This window comes from Macaca thibetana, chromosome 10 (assembly GCF_024542745.1).
Source record: "Macaca thibetana thibetana isolate TM-01 chromosome 10, ASM2454274v1, whole genome shotgun sequence".
In the NCBI taxonomy this organism is placed as follows: domain Eukaryota; kingdom Metazoa; phylum Chordata; class Mammalia; order Primates; family Cercopithecidae; genus Macaca; species Macaca thibetana.
Window position 1 is genome coordinate 68,674,697 of NC_065587.1, and position 18,837 is coordinate 68,693,533.

At 38.4% G+C, this 18,837-nt stretch overlaps 2 protein-coding genes across 6 annotated transcripts in view; one reads left to right on the forward strand and one right to left on the reverse strand.

Annotated features, from left to right (window-relative positions):
• The window catches only part of REM1 (RRAD and GEM like GTPase 1), a 753,594-nt gene that overhangs the window by 263,008 nt on the left and 471,749 nt on the right, over window positions 1-18,837 (reverse strand). The window lies entirely within an intron of this gene.
• Window positions 5,005-14,160, forward strand: DEFB125 (defensin beta 125). Its single transcript, XM_050807348.1, has 2 exons — window positions 5,005-5,100; window positions 13,065-14,160. The coding sequence occupies exons 1-2, from the start codon at window positions 5,043-5,045 to the stop codon at window positions 13,475-13,477; spliced, it is 471 nt and encodes a 156-aa protein (XP_050663305.1). The 5' UTR covers window positions 5,005-5,042; the 3' UTR covers window positions 13,478-14,160.

Consider the following 18,837-nt stretch of genomic DNA (forward strand, 5'->3'; position numbering starts at 1 on the left):
TGGTGAAGATTTTATGCTATGCTCTGCATTTGATATCCATTCTCTATATTTGAAATCCAATCTAAGATTATCTAGAAGGTCCTTTCCAAGACACTGGTGAGATATATCTATATAAATATACAACTCAGGATAAAAGCAACTTTTAACATTTAGTGTGTGCCTCTGATCTGATTACAGCCCACAGGGAAATATAGACAATACAGGCTAATGAAGAAAGGTGATAAGATTTTTTTTTTTTTTTGAGATGGAGTTTCGCTCTTGTCACCCAGGCTGGAGTGCAATGGTGCAATCTTGGCTCACTGCAACCTTTGCTTCCCGGGTTCAAGCGATTCTCCTGCCTCAGCCTCCTGACTAGCTGGGATTGGAGGCACCCACCACCATGCCCAGCTAATTTTTGTATTTTTCAGTAGAGATCGGATTTCCCCGTGTTGTCCAGACTGTTTTCGAACTCCTGACCTCAGGTGATCCGCCCGCCTCAGCCTCCCAAAGTGCTAGGATTATAGGTGTGAGCCACTGCGACCGGCCAAGGGTGGTAAGATTTTAAAAATTCATTTAAAATACAGAAATTTCAAAAAGGGAGAAGTGCAGTGATAGCAAAATTGATGCAAACTGTGCAAGCATGAAATCTATTTTGTAGCTGAATCTAATTTTCTTGGTCCTGAGATTCGATTTCCATTGGTTTTCAAATAGTTAATTCTATTGATTTTTCAGGGAGATTACTAAAATCACTGATAATTATTTTTTTAGTGACACAGAATCTAAAAAGCACTATATAGACCTTCTCCCTCTATCTCCCCTTATCCTCACGTCACCTTACCCTACCCCAAATACTCCAATGGCAGAGTATCTACCCATGGCAGAGTAGAGAATATGTGCACTAACAAAACCAGATGCACAGAGGTGGGGTATCCACCTCTGACTTGGCTGAGCTAGTCTAAGGAAGGAAGGCTCTGTGGCCATTGTCCTTGGAAGTCATTCTCACAGGTTGGTGGTGTTCTCCACTAGATGGTGCTTGAGTGGCCCAAGAGCACCCACATGCTGCTATGCATTTTTCTGACAACCTCTTTATGATCTCTGACTTTGGCAGATCATCCTGTATCTCTCAATTGGAGAGTCACCTTTCTTATCTCCACAGAAAATTCTTAATCAAGCTCCTGGTTTTCCCTTATAGCTTCTACTTTTTAAACTAACTTCTCCAACTTCACCACTACATCTCTGACAGATGAGAACATTAGAGATTCCTTGCTTTTCAAAAACAAAACAAAACTCAGCAAAACTATAAATATACTAAGGGGAAGTCTGTATTATCTCCTGCCAAAATATATCACCCTGCATTTTTTAAAATTTTTAACTTTTGTGGGTACATAGTAGGTGTATATATTTGTGGGATACATGAGATTTTTTTTTTTTTTTTTTTTTTGGTTTTTTTTTTGAGATGGAGTCTTGCTCTGTCACCCAGGCTGGAGTGCAGTGGCCGGATCTCAGCTCACTGCAAGCTCTGCCTCCCGGGTTCACGCCATTCTCCCGCCTCAGCCTCCCGAGTAGCTGGGACTACAGGCGCCCGCCACCTCGCCCGGCTAAGTTTTTGTATTTTTAGTAGAGACAGGGTTTCACTGTGTTAGCCAGGATGGTCTCGATCTCCTGACCTCGTGATCCGCCCGTCTCGGCCTCCCAAAGTGCTGGGATTACAGGCTTGAGCCACCGCGCCCGGCCGAGATGTTTTGATACAAGCATGCAATACATAATAACCACATCATGCAAAATGGGGTATCCATCCCCTCAAGCATTTATCCTTTGTGTTACAAATAATCTAATTATACTTTTTTATTACTTTAAAATGTACAATTAAATTATTTTTGACTATAGTCATCTCGTTATGCTATTAAATACCAGGTCTTATTCATTCTTTCTAACTATTCTTTTGTACCCAATAACCATCCTCACCTCCCCACACATGCCCAATACCCTTCCCAGCCTCTGATAACCATCTTTCTACTCTCTATCTCCATTGAGTTCAATAGTTTTGATTTTTAGATTTCACAAATAAGTGAGAACATGCAATGTTTGTCTTTCTGTGCCTGGCTTATTTCACTTAGCATAATGGCCTCCAGTTCCATCCATGTTATTGTAAATGACAGCATCTCATTCTTTTTTATGGCTGAATAGTACTCCATTGAGTATAAGTTCCACATTTTCTCTATCCACTCATCTGTTGATGGACACTTAGGTTGCTTCTAAATCTTGGCTATCGCGAATAGTGCTACAACAAGCACAGGTGTGCAGATATCTATTCAATATACTTATTTCCTTTGGGGGGGGGTATATACCCAGCAGTGGGATTGCTGGATTGTATGGTAACTCTATTTTTAGTTTTTTGAGGAACCTCCAAACTGTTCTCCATAGTGGTTGTACTAACTTACATTCCCACAAGTTGTGTACGAGGGTTTCCTTTTCTTCACATCCTTGCCAGCATTTATTATTGCCTATTCTTTTGGATAAAAGCCATTTTAACTGTAGTGAGATGATATTTCACTGTAGTTTGATTTGCATTTCTCTGATGATCAGTGATTTTGAGCACCTTTTCATCTGCCTGTTTGCCATTTGTATGTCTTCTTTTGAGAATATCTATTCAGATATTTTGCCTTTTTGTTTGTTTGTCTGTTTGTTTTGTTTGTTTTGAGACAGAGTCTCCCTCAGTCGCCCAGGCTGGAGTGCAGTGGTGCCATCTCGGCTCACTGCAAGCTCCGCCTCCCGGGTTCACGCCATTCTCCTGCCTCAGCCTCCCTAGTATTTGGAACTACAGGCGCCCACCACTACACTCGGCTAATTTTTTTGCATTTTTAGTACAGACGGAGTTTCACCGTGTTAGCCAGGATGGTCTTGATCTCCTGATCCCGTGATCCATCCGCCTTGGCCTCCTAAAGTGCTGGGATTACAGGCTTGAGCCACCATGCCCTGCCGTTATTTTGCCCACTTTTAAATTGGATCATTAGATTTTTTTTCCTATAGAATTGTTTGAGCTCTTTATATTTCCTGTTATTAATCCCTTGTCAGACAGGTCATTTACAAATATTTCCTCCCATTCTGTGGGTTGTCTTTTCACTTTGTTGATTGTGTGCTTTGCTGTGCAGAAGCTTTTTAACTCGATGTGATCCCATTTGTCCATTTTGCTTTGATTGCCTGTGTTTGTGGGTTATTACTCAATATTTGCCCAGAGAAACGTCCTGGAGAGTTTCCCCAGTTTTCTTATAGTAGTTTCATAGTTTGAGGTCTTAGATTCAATTCTGTAATCCATTTGATTTTTGATTGATGTTTTGTACATGGTAAGAGACAGAGGTCTAGTTTCATTATTCTGCATATGGATATCCAGTTTTCCCAGCACCATTTATTAAAAAGACTGTTGCTTTTAATAAACAACAGTTTATGTTCTTGCCAGTCATGCCAGTGTATATTCTTGGCACCTTTTTCAAAAATGAGTTTACTGTAGATGTGTGGGCTTGTTTCTGGATTCTCTATTCTTTTCCATTGCTCTACGTGTCTGTTTTTATGCTAATTTTACAACCATGCTGTTTTGGTTACTATAGCTCTGTGGTATAATTTAAAGTCAGGTAATGTGATTTCTCCAGAGTTGTTCTTGTTGCTTAGGATGGCTTTGGCCATCCTGCATTTTTAACCCTTTTCCCATTTTCACCCAGAGTACTCGCTGGTGGCACTTGCAGTGCCAGGGTTTACCCTGAGATAACTTTGCCATGAAATATGTCACCTTTATTATTATTTTCACATCGTTCTAATATATTGACTTTGAAAACACAAGTTATCATTCTATTTGTAGCATCTTGTTTTTAGCAATGTAAATTTCCATTTACAAAATATAGAAATTCTTGATCGCTGAAAATGTCAAATTCTAGAAAGCATAGCATTCCTATGTTAATACTGTTCTCAAACAGTTTTTGGCCAAAGAGTCATTTAATGAATCCAGTTTTTTCCAAAATAGACGATTCTGATGATTCAGATGATACTGATGTTAGTTCTGTTCAAAAATAATTCCAAGAACAGTTTGTATATTTTATTTTCACACTGAAAATCCGTCAGCCTCAAGAGGGTGTTAATGTAAAATTAAATGAACACAGGCAGTGAGCTGCACTTTTTTTTCTAAACAGTAAAAAATTTTCCTGATTTTCTTGGCATCCGGTGGTATTAAACATATGTGGGAGAAATATAGCTCAGCAAACTCTTCCAGGAGATAAAGTGCTGATCACCCCTACTGGGCAATTTCACAAATATCTCCTATATTTTTCTCCTTTGGTAGTGGGGATGGGGAGGCACAATGTTACACTGGGCCTCTCTCCTCTCTCTCTTTCTTTCTCCCTCTCCTTTAAAAATGTTTCCTCTCTCTCAATATTTCATTTCTTATTTGTATTTCTGAATGAGGGAAAAGAGTTGATGGGACAGTGGAGTGGGAAAAAGAAGAGCACCAATAAAACCTCTTTTCCTGTTTCACTATTTTCATTCCAAATTCCTTCTATCTCATAATTGATGGACTCTTATGAACTTATTAGTTAAAAAGTGTCTTTCTTGTTTCACAGGAATTCATACTGGGGTGATCACTCAGAAGAAAAGGTGAATACCAGATGTTGTAAGCTATTGGACTGCCACAAGTGATATCTTTACACACCATTCTGCTGTCACTGGGTATGTATGAAGTGCTGCATACAGACAGAGGAGAAAGGCAATTGACCTCATCTAAAGTTAACCAAAACTTTCTCTTGGGGCTGTTTCTTTCCATCAGACCTTACAGTTGTATGGGATAATAGCGTATCTCATAAGGCCTGAGCTTTCTTTAATAATTTCTAGAAGCAGACGTTATTGTGTCATGCACATTCAGTGTTGCAAATTAATGGTCTGGTGATCTGGGTGGCATGGCATTTTCCCCTTCTCTGGTTCATCACCCATGATAGAACAGTAAAGGTGATCACTTAAATTCCTTGCTGTGCAGTGTTCTGTATTCCTCAGGACACAGAGCTTCCTCTCTCCCAGGAGCCATGAATCTCCTGATACTGACCTTCATTATCTGTGGGTTGCTAACTCAGGTGACCAAAGGTAATGGAACCCTATAAAGCAGAGATGATGGAACTAGGATGAGTTGTTGCCCTTGGGCTCCCCTGGTATCATGATGGGAAGAGAGGGAATCTACAGGAAAAATCTGGGCCAATAAAGAGCAGCAGAAATGCTCTTATTTTGGCAGCTCCATGCCCCTAGTCTCTGAGAATCTTTCTGTTAGGGACATCTAGCAAGCTGGGATGTCCTCTGAGGCATTTCTCCAAAGACAAGAATTTCCTTAATGCTCTGAGCCACCCTATCTGTCTCTCTACATAACTATCCAATGTTAGCTCAGCCTCACTTCACTTCTATTTTGATTATTCTGTTGTATCTATTTCATTGTTGTGTCCTATTAGATCTCCTACCATCTTGAATTCTTCTTTGCCCAGAGAGTACCTTCAGAGGGAGGCCCTCATTTTCGTGTTCTTAGATATGGTGAACAAGTCCATTGACAGTCTGTAGATTCTGTAGCACTATCATATGGAAGAGACAATATATATGTTTGGGGTAGAAGTGGAAATAAGTGGAGTGAAGACAGGATAGAAAGACTAATGACCAATGGGGAGCTTCAAATTTTAGATGAATAGGAACAGTCTGTTTCCACTATTTAATAATGCTACTTTTGAAAATTGTTAACTTTTTATTAAAAAATAATACTTGCAATTGACTTATGTATCAAGAAATTGATAGATTTATAGGGTTTAAGGAAAAGAAAAGGGTTTGCCTGTCCAAGAATACCAGTTCTTCAGTCTTCCCCTTCAGAATCAATCAATGTTACCAATGTCTTATATATCCTAGCAAACACAAATATACTTATTTGCCTGTGTATACTTTTTAGATTTTTTAAAAATGCAATTGCAAATGCACCATGTGAATTGTTCTGCAATGTACTAGCAATATATTAGAGACATCTTATCCATACATAAACCTAGTTCATTATTTTTAATCAATAAGTAAAACTTTGAGGAGGAGCAGATGAATCTCCTCACATTAATTACTCTGCTACTGATGAAAAATAGGTCTTTAATTATCAAAAACAATTCAGCAAGAAAAATTTGTAAGCAAATGTATGTCTTTCCATTTATGACTGGACACATGGACACACACACACACATACACACACAAATCACCTACCAGAAAAGCTGAACTACTCTTCTCTCCTATCACCAGCTGCAAGAGTGTCAGCTTCCCATACGCTCATCAGTCCTTTTTGTTTTTTCTACTACATTCTTCCAGGTTTTACAGTCTAATATATGAAAATGATGTCCTGATGTTTGAATTCATGACACTTCAGTTATAAATGAGTTTGAACATCCAGTCCATTAGATTTCTAAACTTTCTTATCTTTATATACTAAGAAATTTGGCTTTTGTTAAATTTGGAGGTGTTACATGTTGCCTAGAAAGATGCTATTCATGTCTATTAAATGGTTAAAACTGTGCCTATGATCTGTTATGTCTTGATTCACATGTTGATGTAATATGAGTTACAGAATTAATATCTACTTTCACTTCTGATTATAAACTGCTGTATTTGTTGAAAATTTGGAAATTTTGAAATTGTAAAGAGGTAAAAAACATTGTAAAGAAGTTAAAAGAGACAAAATATTTTTGATCAGTTTTTCTTCCTCAGTTTTCTTGTTTGAATAAAAATGTATAGCATACTTACAAATTTTCTATTAAACTATTAGTATTTTCCCGCTTACTAAATATTTTTCAAAAACTATTTCCAATGACTGCATAAAATTTTATAGAATGGATACTGTTTAAATTACTTAGCCAAATTTTTTTTGCATAAATAAGTACATTTACATTTTATAGACAAGGATGGCTAGCATAACATTTCTTATACATAAATCATTCAGCATAAAATTCCTGGAGATGTAGTTTTTTCTGTCTGCTTCATGTATTATCAATTTTTGAATACTTGCCAAGTCCTAAAAATGAAAGATTATATTTAGTTAATTTTTATTTATGTCTGTGAGTAATGGGGAAGTCAAACTCCAAATACATGCTTAATGTATATTTAACTTTTCTACAAATTGTCTATGCTTCTTTTTCTCTTTTATTTTGGAGAGTTCGTTTTCATTTCTTTTGATTTAGAGATTTTCATTTTTGTGTTCTCTTACAGGTTTGGTTTTGAAATTTAACTATTTAGTCTCTCTGGGCTTTATATTATGTGTTTTCAAGTGAGATAGCCCCTGATGGCTTGTGAAGCAACTTTTTACCAAGCCAAGCTATCAGTGGACTGCTATCAGTAGATATATTTTAAGTTGTTGCTAGCTGATTTTATATCTGGTATGTGTGGTAAGAATTCCACACATGGGATAATGTTTTGGCTAGATGGCTCCCCTGCTTAGAAACATGCAATTGCTAGTCATATTTCTAATTTTAGAATTTTGAGATTCAGCTTGATGAAGATCACATGTCCTAACAACATAATAGTTCCAGACTGAAGTTCTTTGAATAAAATGACTATTGTCACTCTAGAAAAAAAATTATGAATTATTCTCAATTGCCATCATTCTACTGCTTAAACCAAATTCTTGGAATTATCTTTGATTTTTCTATATCCTATGACATTCATATCTATTAGGAAGTCTATTACATCTGCCTGCAAATTATATCCAGAATGCAATTATTCTCGTCACCTCCATTGCTGCCACTCTGATTCTAGTCACCATCATCTCTCACCTGTGTTACTGCCATAGCTTCCTCAGGATCTCTGTCCTTCTGCTCTTCCCTTCCACCCTCTTGTGAAGTACACATAATGCATAATCCGCTTACACTGGAAGTCAGATCATGTACTTTTGCTCAAAACTCTGCTATGGCCCCCTCTATACTCAGAGCAGTAACCAGAGTCCATACAATGGCTCACCTGGCCCTGCAGGATCTGGCCCTTATGACCTCTCTCACCTCATCTCCTACTATTATAGTCCTTGTTCACTCCACTACAGCCACACAGGCCCCAGTGCTCTTCCCCAAACATAGCAGACTTACACAACCCATAGAGCTCTGTTTGTTTCCTCTGCCTAGAATGCACTTGCTGGTGTGACTAATTCCTTTACCTCCTTCAAGCTGTTTAATCATCACCTTGTTACACAGGCCTGTGCAACTCCTGTTTATGAATCTTCTATTACCCTTACATCTATTCTCCCTTCTTTCTGCAAACCATTTATCACCTTTTCATCTACAAAATACTTTGTTTTTTATTGAGGTAAAATATACATATATAATTTATAAAATATACATATATAATTTATAATGTATATATAATTATATATACATATATAAATTACCATCCTTACCATGTTTTTACCATATTTTCATGTATACCTGTTGGCCATTTGTATATCTTCTGTTGAGAAATGTCTACTCAAATCTTTTACTCATTTTAAAATCAGATTATTTGTTTTTGTTTTTGTTCGCTATGGAGTTGTTTGAGTTCCTTATATTAATATATTTTTGGTTGTTAATTCCTCGTCAGACGGATAGTTTGCAAATATTTTCTCCCACTCTGTGGGCTATATCTTCACTTTGTTGATTATTTCCTTTGCTGTGCCCAAGCTTTTTAGTTTGATGTAATCCTAATTGTCTATTTTTGCTTTGGTTGCCTGTGCTTTTGCGGTCTTACCCAAGAAACCTTTGCCAAGACCAATGTCCTGAAGTGTTTCCCTAATGTTTTCTTCAGGTAGTTTCATAGTTTCAGGTCTTAGATTTAAGTCTGTAAACCATACAGTCTAGCAGGGAGTGCACTTGCTTTTTATTGTCTATCTCCCTCTGCTAGAAAGTCAGCTCCATGTGATTTTTGTCTGTTTAGTTCACAGATGTACCTCAAGGGCCCAGGATGGTGCCTGCACCATAGAAGGGGCCCAAAATTTTGATGACTGTGTGATTATAGCCTAATTTAATAATGGAGGGGATAACATAAAAGCAGTAGGAAGGAATATAAGTGAGAAACAATTTTGAAGAATAAGTGACAGAACAAGGCGATTCAAAGACAAAGGGGAAGAAGATAGCCAAGATGACATATTTCAAGTACGGATAATGCTGGAGAAAAAAAATTAAGATATAAATCTTTGTAGATGTGAGGAATGAAGAAGCAAGGTTAGAGTTTGTCTGGCACAAAATAAGTGGAAGGTCTAGACTTGAAACTTACAGAAAATTCCACGAAGTACAAAGTAAAATGGAGCCAGTAAAATAACAAAGATAGAATAAATGACTCTAGAAGAGCGAAGGTAAAATAAATAATCAGTGAAGTTGGACTAGAGCCAATATTTCCCAGAGGATAAAATATGAACCAAGTTATTGTGAGCCTAACACATATATACATACATACATCTATATATGCTTTATATATATTATCACATTAAATTCAAGCAAGGTTGTTTAGAAAATTACTTGCTCTTCTGTACATATGCCAGGCTTCCTCCTCCATAGAGCCTTATCTCTAGCTGCTTCCTCTGCCTAGAATATACTTATCTAGGTACTCCTTGGGCAATTGTCTTGAGAAAGATGATCAGGCAGTTTACTGCTTGATAAATGAACATACAATGCAGCACACTAGTTTCCCTTTAGATTTATATCTTCACCCCTCAAATGAGTAGTCACACTGCTTGGAAATCCTACTGCATTTCTCTTATAAATGAACCTTCCCTCTTTTTCTTTCTTTTTTTGAAACAGAGTCTTGCTCTGTCACCAGGTTGGATCGCAGTGGCCCGATCTTGGCTCACTGCAACCTCCGACTCCCTGGTTCAAGTGATTCTTCTGCCTCAGCCTCCAGAGTATCTGGGATCACAGGCACGTGACACCACATCCAGCTAATTTTGTATTTTTAGTAGAAACAGGGTTTCACCATGGCCAGTCTGGTCTCAAACTCCTGAACTCAGGTGATCTGCCCGCCTCGGTCTCCTGAAGTGCTGGGTTTACATGTGTGAACCACCACACCCAGCCTGCTTGTTTCTTTCCTCATTGCTTGCAAACACCATTTCATTCTTCAAAACAAACCTGAAAGGCCTCCCTTAACCTTACATTGCCCTCTAACAAGTTATTTATTTCTCTGTTTTTCTTTGGAGCTAAACTTCTTCTTTTTTTTTGAGATGGAGTCTCGCTCTGTCACCCAGGCTGGAGTGCAGTGGCCGGATCTCAGCTCACCGCAAGCTCTGCCTCCCGGGTTTACGCCATTCTCCTGCCTCAGCCTCCCGAGTAGCTGGGACTACAGGCACCCGCAACCTCTCCTGGCTAGTTTTTTGTATTTTTTAGTAGAGACGGGGTTTCACCGTGTTAGCCAGGATGGTCTCGATCTCCTGACCTCATGATCTGCCCGTCTCAGCCTCCCAAAGTGCTGGGATTACAGGCTTGAGCCACTGCGCCCAGCCTGGAGCTAAACTTCTTAAGAGTTTCATTTACAGATCCTGCATTCACTTCTCTCTCATTCACATTTTGACCAACTGCAATTTAGTTTCTTTTCTCACACCACTCGGAAGCTGCTCTCCTCAGTATGAAGTGACCTTCATACTACTAAAAGCATGGACACTTTCCTGCCTTCATCTTTTTTTTTTAACCTCTCAGCAGTATTTGACCAGAAAATGACCACTCTGTTCTTTAAGAAACAGTCTCCTCTCCTGCTTAATGTAGTCGCATCAGATACAACTTTCCCTATAACCTTTATGCATTTTCTGTTTTCATGCATATCAGCCCAACCTGCAACTGTCAGTATCTCCCAGTCTTTCAACAACTGCTTGTGAAATACCCCTGTATATGGCAATCCAGAAATGCCAGAAAATTATCAGCTGTCTCCGGGATCATCTATTAACTATGGGGGAAGCTGGATAAATAGTCCAGGTCCTTTGAGCCTCATGTAGAATAATTTTGGGGCTTGGTAATATTTTTTTTTCCTGTGGTAATTCCCTTATTTGCAGTTCAAGGCTATTGTGGGAAGAAAACAAATGATTTTAGTTCTTCAAGGTTTTTCTGTAACACTGCACCATTGGGACCTGATGCCCAATTAAACATTTTTTTAAGTTGTTTGGTCTTTTTTTAAAAATAAAAACTAAATGCTATTTTTGCTTTTACTTTTAGTTGACATGTAATAATTGTTCATACTTAGAAGATACAGAGTGATATTTTGATTTATGTGTACCATGTGTAATGATCAAATCAAGGTAATTAGCATATCTATCACCTCAAACATTTGTCATTTTTTTATGTTGGGAATATTCAGAATCCTCTCTTCTAGCTATTTGAAAATATACAATAAATATTGTTACCTACCGTCACCCTACAGTGCTATAGAACAGCAGACCCCTTTTGGCACCAGGGACCAGTTTCATGGAAGACAGTTTTTCCAACGGGGTGAAGATGGTGGTGGGGATGGTTTCAGGATAAAACTGTTCCACCTCAGGTCATCAGGCATTAGTTAGAGTCTCACAAGGAACACACATCCTAGATCCCTCACATGCACACAGTTCACAATAGGGTTCATGCTGTTATGAGAATCTAATGCCTTGGCTGATCTGACAAGAGGTGGAGCTCAGGCGGTGATGCTCACATATCTGCTGTTCACCTTTTGCTGTGCGGCCTGGTTCCTAACAGGCCATGGACCAGTACCCATTGGCTGCCTTGGGGGCTGGGGACCCCTGCTATAGGACACTGGAACCTTTTCCTCCTATCTAGGTGTAATTTTCTATCTGTTAACCAACCTCTCTCTATCCTCAATTCCCTTCCCAGCCTCTAGTAATCACTATTCTACAGTCTACTTCTATGAACTCAACTTTTTTAGCTCCTACTTATGAATGAGAACACGTGGCATTTATTTTTTTGTGTCTATTTCACTTAACGGAATGTAACGTGTCCCCCAGGCTCATCCATGAGTCTGAGGCTTATTTGTAGCCTGGCTGCTGGGCTTCCCTGTGGGATTGTCCTGTGAGCAAACAGAACACAGCCATGTTGCTGGCCAGCAGTTGATAGATGATCTCATGATAATAACAGGTTATAACTCACCTTTTATTGGATTTCTTGCTTTCTTGATTTCTACATTTCTCCACTGATTTTTTTGAGGGAGGAATTTTCTCTCAACTAAACTATTATATTCAAATCTTTGCTGGAGCTCTGCTTTGCTGGGGGTCTGCTTTAAGACTCTAGTGTCTTATTCTCCCGTTCTGATCTGACTTATCTTATTGGTCCTTTTAAGTCGTTTCCTCTTATCTGATCTCTTATCTTATCTGATCTCTTAATATTGAAACTCACTAGAATTTAATTCTATTCCTCTTTTTTTCTCATATTATTTCAACCCACCATGGTTTATCAATTTCTGTACTTTAAATGCTATCCGTAAGCATCACATTTATTGATTTGCATATGTCGAACCAACCTTGCTTCCCAAGGATAAAGGCTACTTGATCGTAGTGGGTAAGCTTTTTGATGTGCTGCTGGATTCAGTTTGCTACTATTTTGTTCAGGATTTTTGCACTGATGTTCATCAAGGATACTGGCCTGAAATTTTTTTCTTGTGTCTCTGCTAGATTTTGGTCTCAGGATGATGCTGGCCTCATAGAATAAGTTAAGGTGGAGTCCTGCCTTCTCAATTTTGGGGGAATAGTTTCAGTAGGAATGATACCAGTTCTTCTTTGTATATCTAGTAGAATTCAGCTGTGAATCCGTTTGGTCCTGGGCTTTCATTTTCATCCTTTCTATCCAGGTTTCGTATCAGTCTAAGTATGCTCTCTCTCCCTCTCTGTCCCTGTCTCTCTTTTTCTACCTTCCTCCTTTTCTCCACATAACTTCTTTAATGGCACATAGCACAATTTTAATATACACTTTTTGTTGTCCTGTTTGTCTCTTTCAATGGCTTTTTGTATTTGACATAATATTAGTCTAGATGTCAGTCAGTATAAACTTTTGAATGAATGAAAAGTTGTGTTGATGCCAGAGTTAAAAATTTGACCTATATTTTATTCTCTACAGGTAGCTTTGAACCCCAAAAATGTTGGAAGAATAATATAGGATATTGCAGAAGACGATGTTTAGATACTGAAAGGTACATACTTCTTTGTAGGAACAAGCTATCATGCTGCATTTCTATAATAATATCATATGAATACACTCGACGACCACCATTTCGTGTGATTCACCTAGAGGATATAACATTTGATTATAGTGATATGGGCTCTTTTACTGGTTCCCCAGTATCTAAGTTGAGTGATCTGGTAACATTTGACACACGTAGAGAAACCATGACCCCCAAGACCAATACTCCCGAGACTACTATGCCACCATCCGAGACCACTACTTCCAAGACTACTATGCCATCATCCAAGACCACTACTTCCAAGACTACTATGCCACCACCTTCTCAGATGGCTCTTACTCATAATTAATTAACATTTACTTCTGGTATGGAACAACTAGAAATACTGCTGGAAATACTATCCAAAGAGCTGATTCTACCAATCCAATTTCACCTGGAAAATTCCATCAGGGATTGTATGAGCATGGGGATGGACATAATTTCTACTACTAAGACAACAGCCAAGACAGTTGCCTTGCAATTAGAAACATGTAGACAGAAATGTATAGAAGATACAAGGATTCTCTTAATTGGACCTAAAGTCTTTATCTATCTTCCTCTGATGTACTAAAATATGTGAGCTAATTTTTGTCTTAAGTGAACATTTGTATGTCTATGTATTTTTCCATGCCAAAAACAAAAACGAAGACCATTGTTTGGAGCTGCCTATTATGTCTAAGACAAAAATTTTTACTTTAACAGTGCCTGGCCCACTGCTATCATATATAGGAGAACATATAAAAGCATATAGAAAGACGGTTCCAGACAAATGTTCCCTTCTCTACCCTCCACCTTTTATTGTAAGAACTTACAATACTTCTGTGTGTCATGACGTCAAATTTTGTTTAAGGTTCTAGCTGGTAACTAACAGTTAGTTAGTTAGAAGCTAATTCTTTCATTCAGCACAAGCACTGATCTCACTGGATAGAGATAAAAGTGGGACTTGCCTTGAGAGTACATCATATTAAATTAAAAGCTGCATCTCAAATTCTACTTATCTTTCCAATCTTCTTTCCGCTTAAAGTCCAACTTCCAACTATGGCAGCCTCATAACATGCCTCCTCAGGTCTCTGTTTTGTCCATGTTAGTTGTGTGCAGTGTTTCTATGCTTCGTATGGCTGTACGCATGTGACTGCTGTTTGTATGGCAACAGATGGGTCAGTAAGTGTTTTCTATGATACTACAGAGAAGCGGTTATTAACTATAAAGTTGATTAGGTTTTTTTTTTTTTTTTTTTTTTTTGAGACACAGTCTTGCTCTGTCGCCCAAGCTGGAGTGCAGTGGCACGATCTCGGTTCACTGCAAGCTCTGCCTCCTGGGTTCACGCCATTCTCCTGCCTTAGTCTCCTGAGTAACTGGGACTACAGGCACCCACCACCATGCCTGGCTAATTTTTTGTTATTTTTAGTAGACATGGGTTTTCATCATGTTAGCCAGGATGGTCTCGATCTCCTGACCTCGTGATCCACCCGCCTTGGCCTCCCAAAATGCTGGGATTACAGGCATGAGATACTGTGCCCAGCTGACTATTATTATTATTTTTTAACTTTAAGTTCCGGGATAGAAGTGCAGAACATGTAGGTTTGTTACATAGGTATACATGTGCCATGGTGGTTTGCTGCACCCATCAACCCATCATCTAGGTTTTAAGTTCCACATGCATTAGCTATTTGTCTTAATGTTCTGCCTACCCTTCCGCACACACCCTGACTGGCCCCCATGTGTCATATTCCCCTCCATGTGTTCTCATTCTTCAGTTCCCACTTATGAGCAAGAACACATGGTGTTTGGTTTTCTGTTCCTGTGTTAGTTTGCTGAAGATGATGGCTTCGCGCTTCATCCATGTCCCTGCAAAGAGCATGATCTCATTCCTTTTTATGACTGCATAGTATTCCATGGTGTATATGTACCACATTTTTTAAATCCAGTCTATCATTGATGGGCATTTGGGTTGGTTCCATATCTTTGCTATTGTAAATAGTGCTGCAGTAAACATGCATGTGCATGTGTCTTTGTAATAGAATGATTTGTATTCCTTTGGATATATGCCCAGTAAGGGGATAGATGGGTCAAATGGTATTTCTGGTTCTAGATCCTTGAGGAACTGCCACACTGTCTTCCACAATGGTTGAACTAATTTACATTCCTATCAACAGTGTAAAAGCATTCTTATTTCTCCACAGCCTTGCCAGCATCTATTGTTTCTTGACTTTTTAATAATCGCCATTCTGACTGGCATGAGATAGTATCTCATTGTGGTTTTGATTTGCATTTCTCTAATGAACAGTGATGTTGAGCTTTCTTTCATATGTTTGTTGACTGCATAAATATCTTCTTTTGAGAAGTGTCTGTTCATATCCTTCACCCACTTTTTGATTTTTTTTTTTTTTTTTTTGTAAATTTGTTTAAGCTCCTTGTAGATTCTGGATATCAGACCTTTGGTAGCTGGGTAGATTGCAAAACATTCCTCCCATTCTGCAGGCTGCATGTTCACTCATGATAGTTTCTTTTGCTGTGCAGAAGCTCTTTCATTTAATTAGATTCCATTTGACAATTTTGGCTTTTGTTGCAATTGCTTTTGGCATTTTCGTCATGAAGTCTTTGCCCATGCCTATGTCCTCAATGGTATTGTCTAGGTTTTCTTCTAGGGTTTTTATGGTTTTGGGTATTACATTTAAGTCTTTAATCCATCTTGAGTTAATTTTTGTATAAGGTGTAAAGAAGGGGTCCAGTTTCAGTTTTCTGCATATGGCTAGCCAGTTTTCTCAGCACCATTTATTAAATATGAGTAAATTCACACATGACACTGTTAACCTTAAATGTAAATGGGCTAAATGCCCCAATTAAAAGACACCGACTGCAAATTGGATAGAGTCAAGACCCATCGGTGTGCTGTATTCAGGAGACTCACTGCACGTGCAAAGACACACGTAGGCTCAAAATAAAGGAATGGAGGAAAATTTACCAAGCAGATAGAAAGCACAAAATAGCAGGGGTTGCAATCCCAGTCTCTGTCAAAACAGACTTTAAACCACCAAAGATCAAAAAAGACAAAGAAGGGCATTACATAATGGTAAAGTGATCAATTCAACAAGAAGAGCTAACTATCCTAATATATGTGCACCCAATACAGGAGGACTCAGATTCATAAAACAAGTTCTTAGAGGCCTACAAAGAGACTTAGACTCCCACACAATAATAGTGGGAGATTTTAACACTCACTGCCAATATTAGACAGATCAATGAGGCAAAATTAACAAGGATATCCAGGAATTGAACTCAGCTCTAGATCAAGTGGACCTAATAGACATCTACAGAACTCTCCACTCCAAATCAACAGAATATACATTCTTCTCAGTGCCACATTACACTTATTCTAAAATCGACCACATAATTGGAAGTAAAACACTCCTCAGGAAATGTAAAAGAACTGATTAGTTATTAATAAATTGGGCTGATGCTTGGGTGCTACTGAAAGCCACAATATCAGACGCCAGAATGTCTCAAAATCAAAAAGATTTATTCCACTAATTATTTTTTATGTGATCCAAGCCAAGCTGCCAGTGACTATGGCTGTAGTTTGGATGTTGACCATCAGACCACTGACCTTTCAGTAGACCTCATATTCTAATAGGTCTTAGACCACCAGTTAGGGTGTCCATCATTCGGATTTGATTGGGACAGAGGGGCTTCCCAGAACATGGGAATTAGAGAGCTAAAATGAAGGAAATCCAGAGTAAATTGGGACAAGTTGATCCACCCTCACTTCAGTGTACTTCTGTCTAACAAGCGCTTTTTCCATTTTTCATGGCTATACCTTATCACATAGGTCATACATTGGCTTTTCACAGAAACAGTCTAGGGTGCTCTTTTTCCATATTTCTGCCTCAACTGTCATTTTTTTTTTTTTTTTTTTTTTTTTGAGACTGAGTCTGGCTCTGTCGCCCAGGCTGGAGTGCAGTGGCCGGATCTCAGCTCACTGCAAGCTCCACCTCCCGGGTTTACGCCATTCTCCTGCCTCAGCCTCCCGAGTAGCTGGGACCACAGGTGCCCGCCACTTCGCCCGGCTAGTTTTTTGTACTTTTTAGTAGAGATGGGGTTTCACCGTGTTAGCCAGGATGGTCTCGATCTCCTGACCTCGTGATCCGCCCGTCTCGGCCTCCCAAAGTGCTGGGATTACAGGCTTGAGCCACCGCGCCCGGCCTCAACTGTCATTTCTTGAAACATACTCCTTGACCATGCAGAGCACCTCCCATTCTACTTTGTATTATTTTCTTCCCATCATTTGAACTCTGAAATCATTTTGAGTATTTACTTTCTTTCTGATTTTTTTTTTTTACTAACTTATGGCCTAACACCCCTGCTATAATGTACATATACTCCTCATCTCTTGGTCTTGTTGACATCTGTGATCCAAACTGCAAGAACAGTGCGTCACACATGGGAAATCCTCAATAAAAGTTTGCGAACAAATTATTCAGGCAGTTATCTTAATATATATGAGAAGGTTGTAGAATATAAAACAGTAGTCTTCAAACTGCAATACTGGTTACAAAAAGATTTTTCAAGCTATACATATTGATAGTTTAAAGGAATAAAATTTCAGACTCTCAACTTCCAAATTTCTTACGATGTTTTGGAGCATTCTTAACAGGCTCTTCTTTTATAACTCCAAGTTCTCAATTTTCCTTCTCCCACTCTGAAAAGAAAACTTACCTCTCACTCACCCTTTATCGGACAATCATGGATTGCCCTGAGTGAACAAACCTCCAGTGGACAATTGAAATACTGGTGCTGATATTCAGAAAGTGAATAATCATAGACTTTGCATAACAAATCCTTTGGAAATAAAAGTGTTTTAAATTTTTTTTATTTACAAAAGCAATGATGGGGGTGTCAATCAAGTTGATGGTTAATATTAAATAGATCCTTAAAGATAAACTTTAATAATAGCCTACTATGAAATTGTTAGCATATAACTTGGAAGAGGTTAAAAGAACTGTGTAAACATTAGAGTCTTATATTCAAAGAGATTTCACAATAATAAGCTACAATGTATGTCTATGTTTTGTCATAGAGAAATGTGATAGAAAGATTAATAAAAGACTTGCAAACACAGAAATATAGTACATTAGGATCAAATTTTGTAGAGAAGGTTGAATAAAAACTAAAGGTTTAAAAAGAAAAAAAGATATAATATTCCCAATTGCTAAAAAAGAGCTTGTGTATTTATTAAATGAATTATTGTGATTAGCAAATTGTCATGCATTCATATTCCATTGGATGTATTTAGTATTTAGTTGTTACATGTCAATATTTGTAATATGCTATTAATTGTCTTTTTATGATTAAAATTTAAGATGAAATAGTTTATTTCCTAATTTTAAATTGTATTGGGAAAATACACACTTTATTTTTATGCCGAGCATAGACTTTTTGTTCCTTCTAATTGGAAGAGAGCTTTGCAATTTGCAATTAGTATATGTGTGACTTTTAGGAATGCTTTTTTTTTTTTGAGACGGAGTCTCACTCTGTCTCCCAGGCGGCAGTGCAGTGGCGCGATCTCGGCTCACTGCAAGCTCCGCCTCCCGGGTTCACGCCATTCTCTTGCCTCAGCCTCACCAGCAGCTGGGACTACAGGCGCACACCGCCACGCCACGCTGATATTTT

Excerpts from the sequence above, each read along its gene's own strand:
- DEFB125 (XM_050807348.1), top strand. The coding sequence starts at position 5,043 with ATGAATCTCCTGATACTGACCTTCATTATCTGTGGGTTGCTAACTCAG. Across the intron at positions 5,101-13,064 it reads GCTAACTCAGGTGACCAAAG|GTAGCTTTGAACCCCAAAAA; the intron begins GTAATGGAACCC and ends TATTCTCTACAG.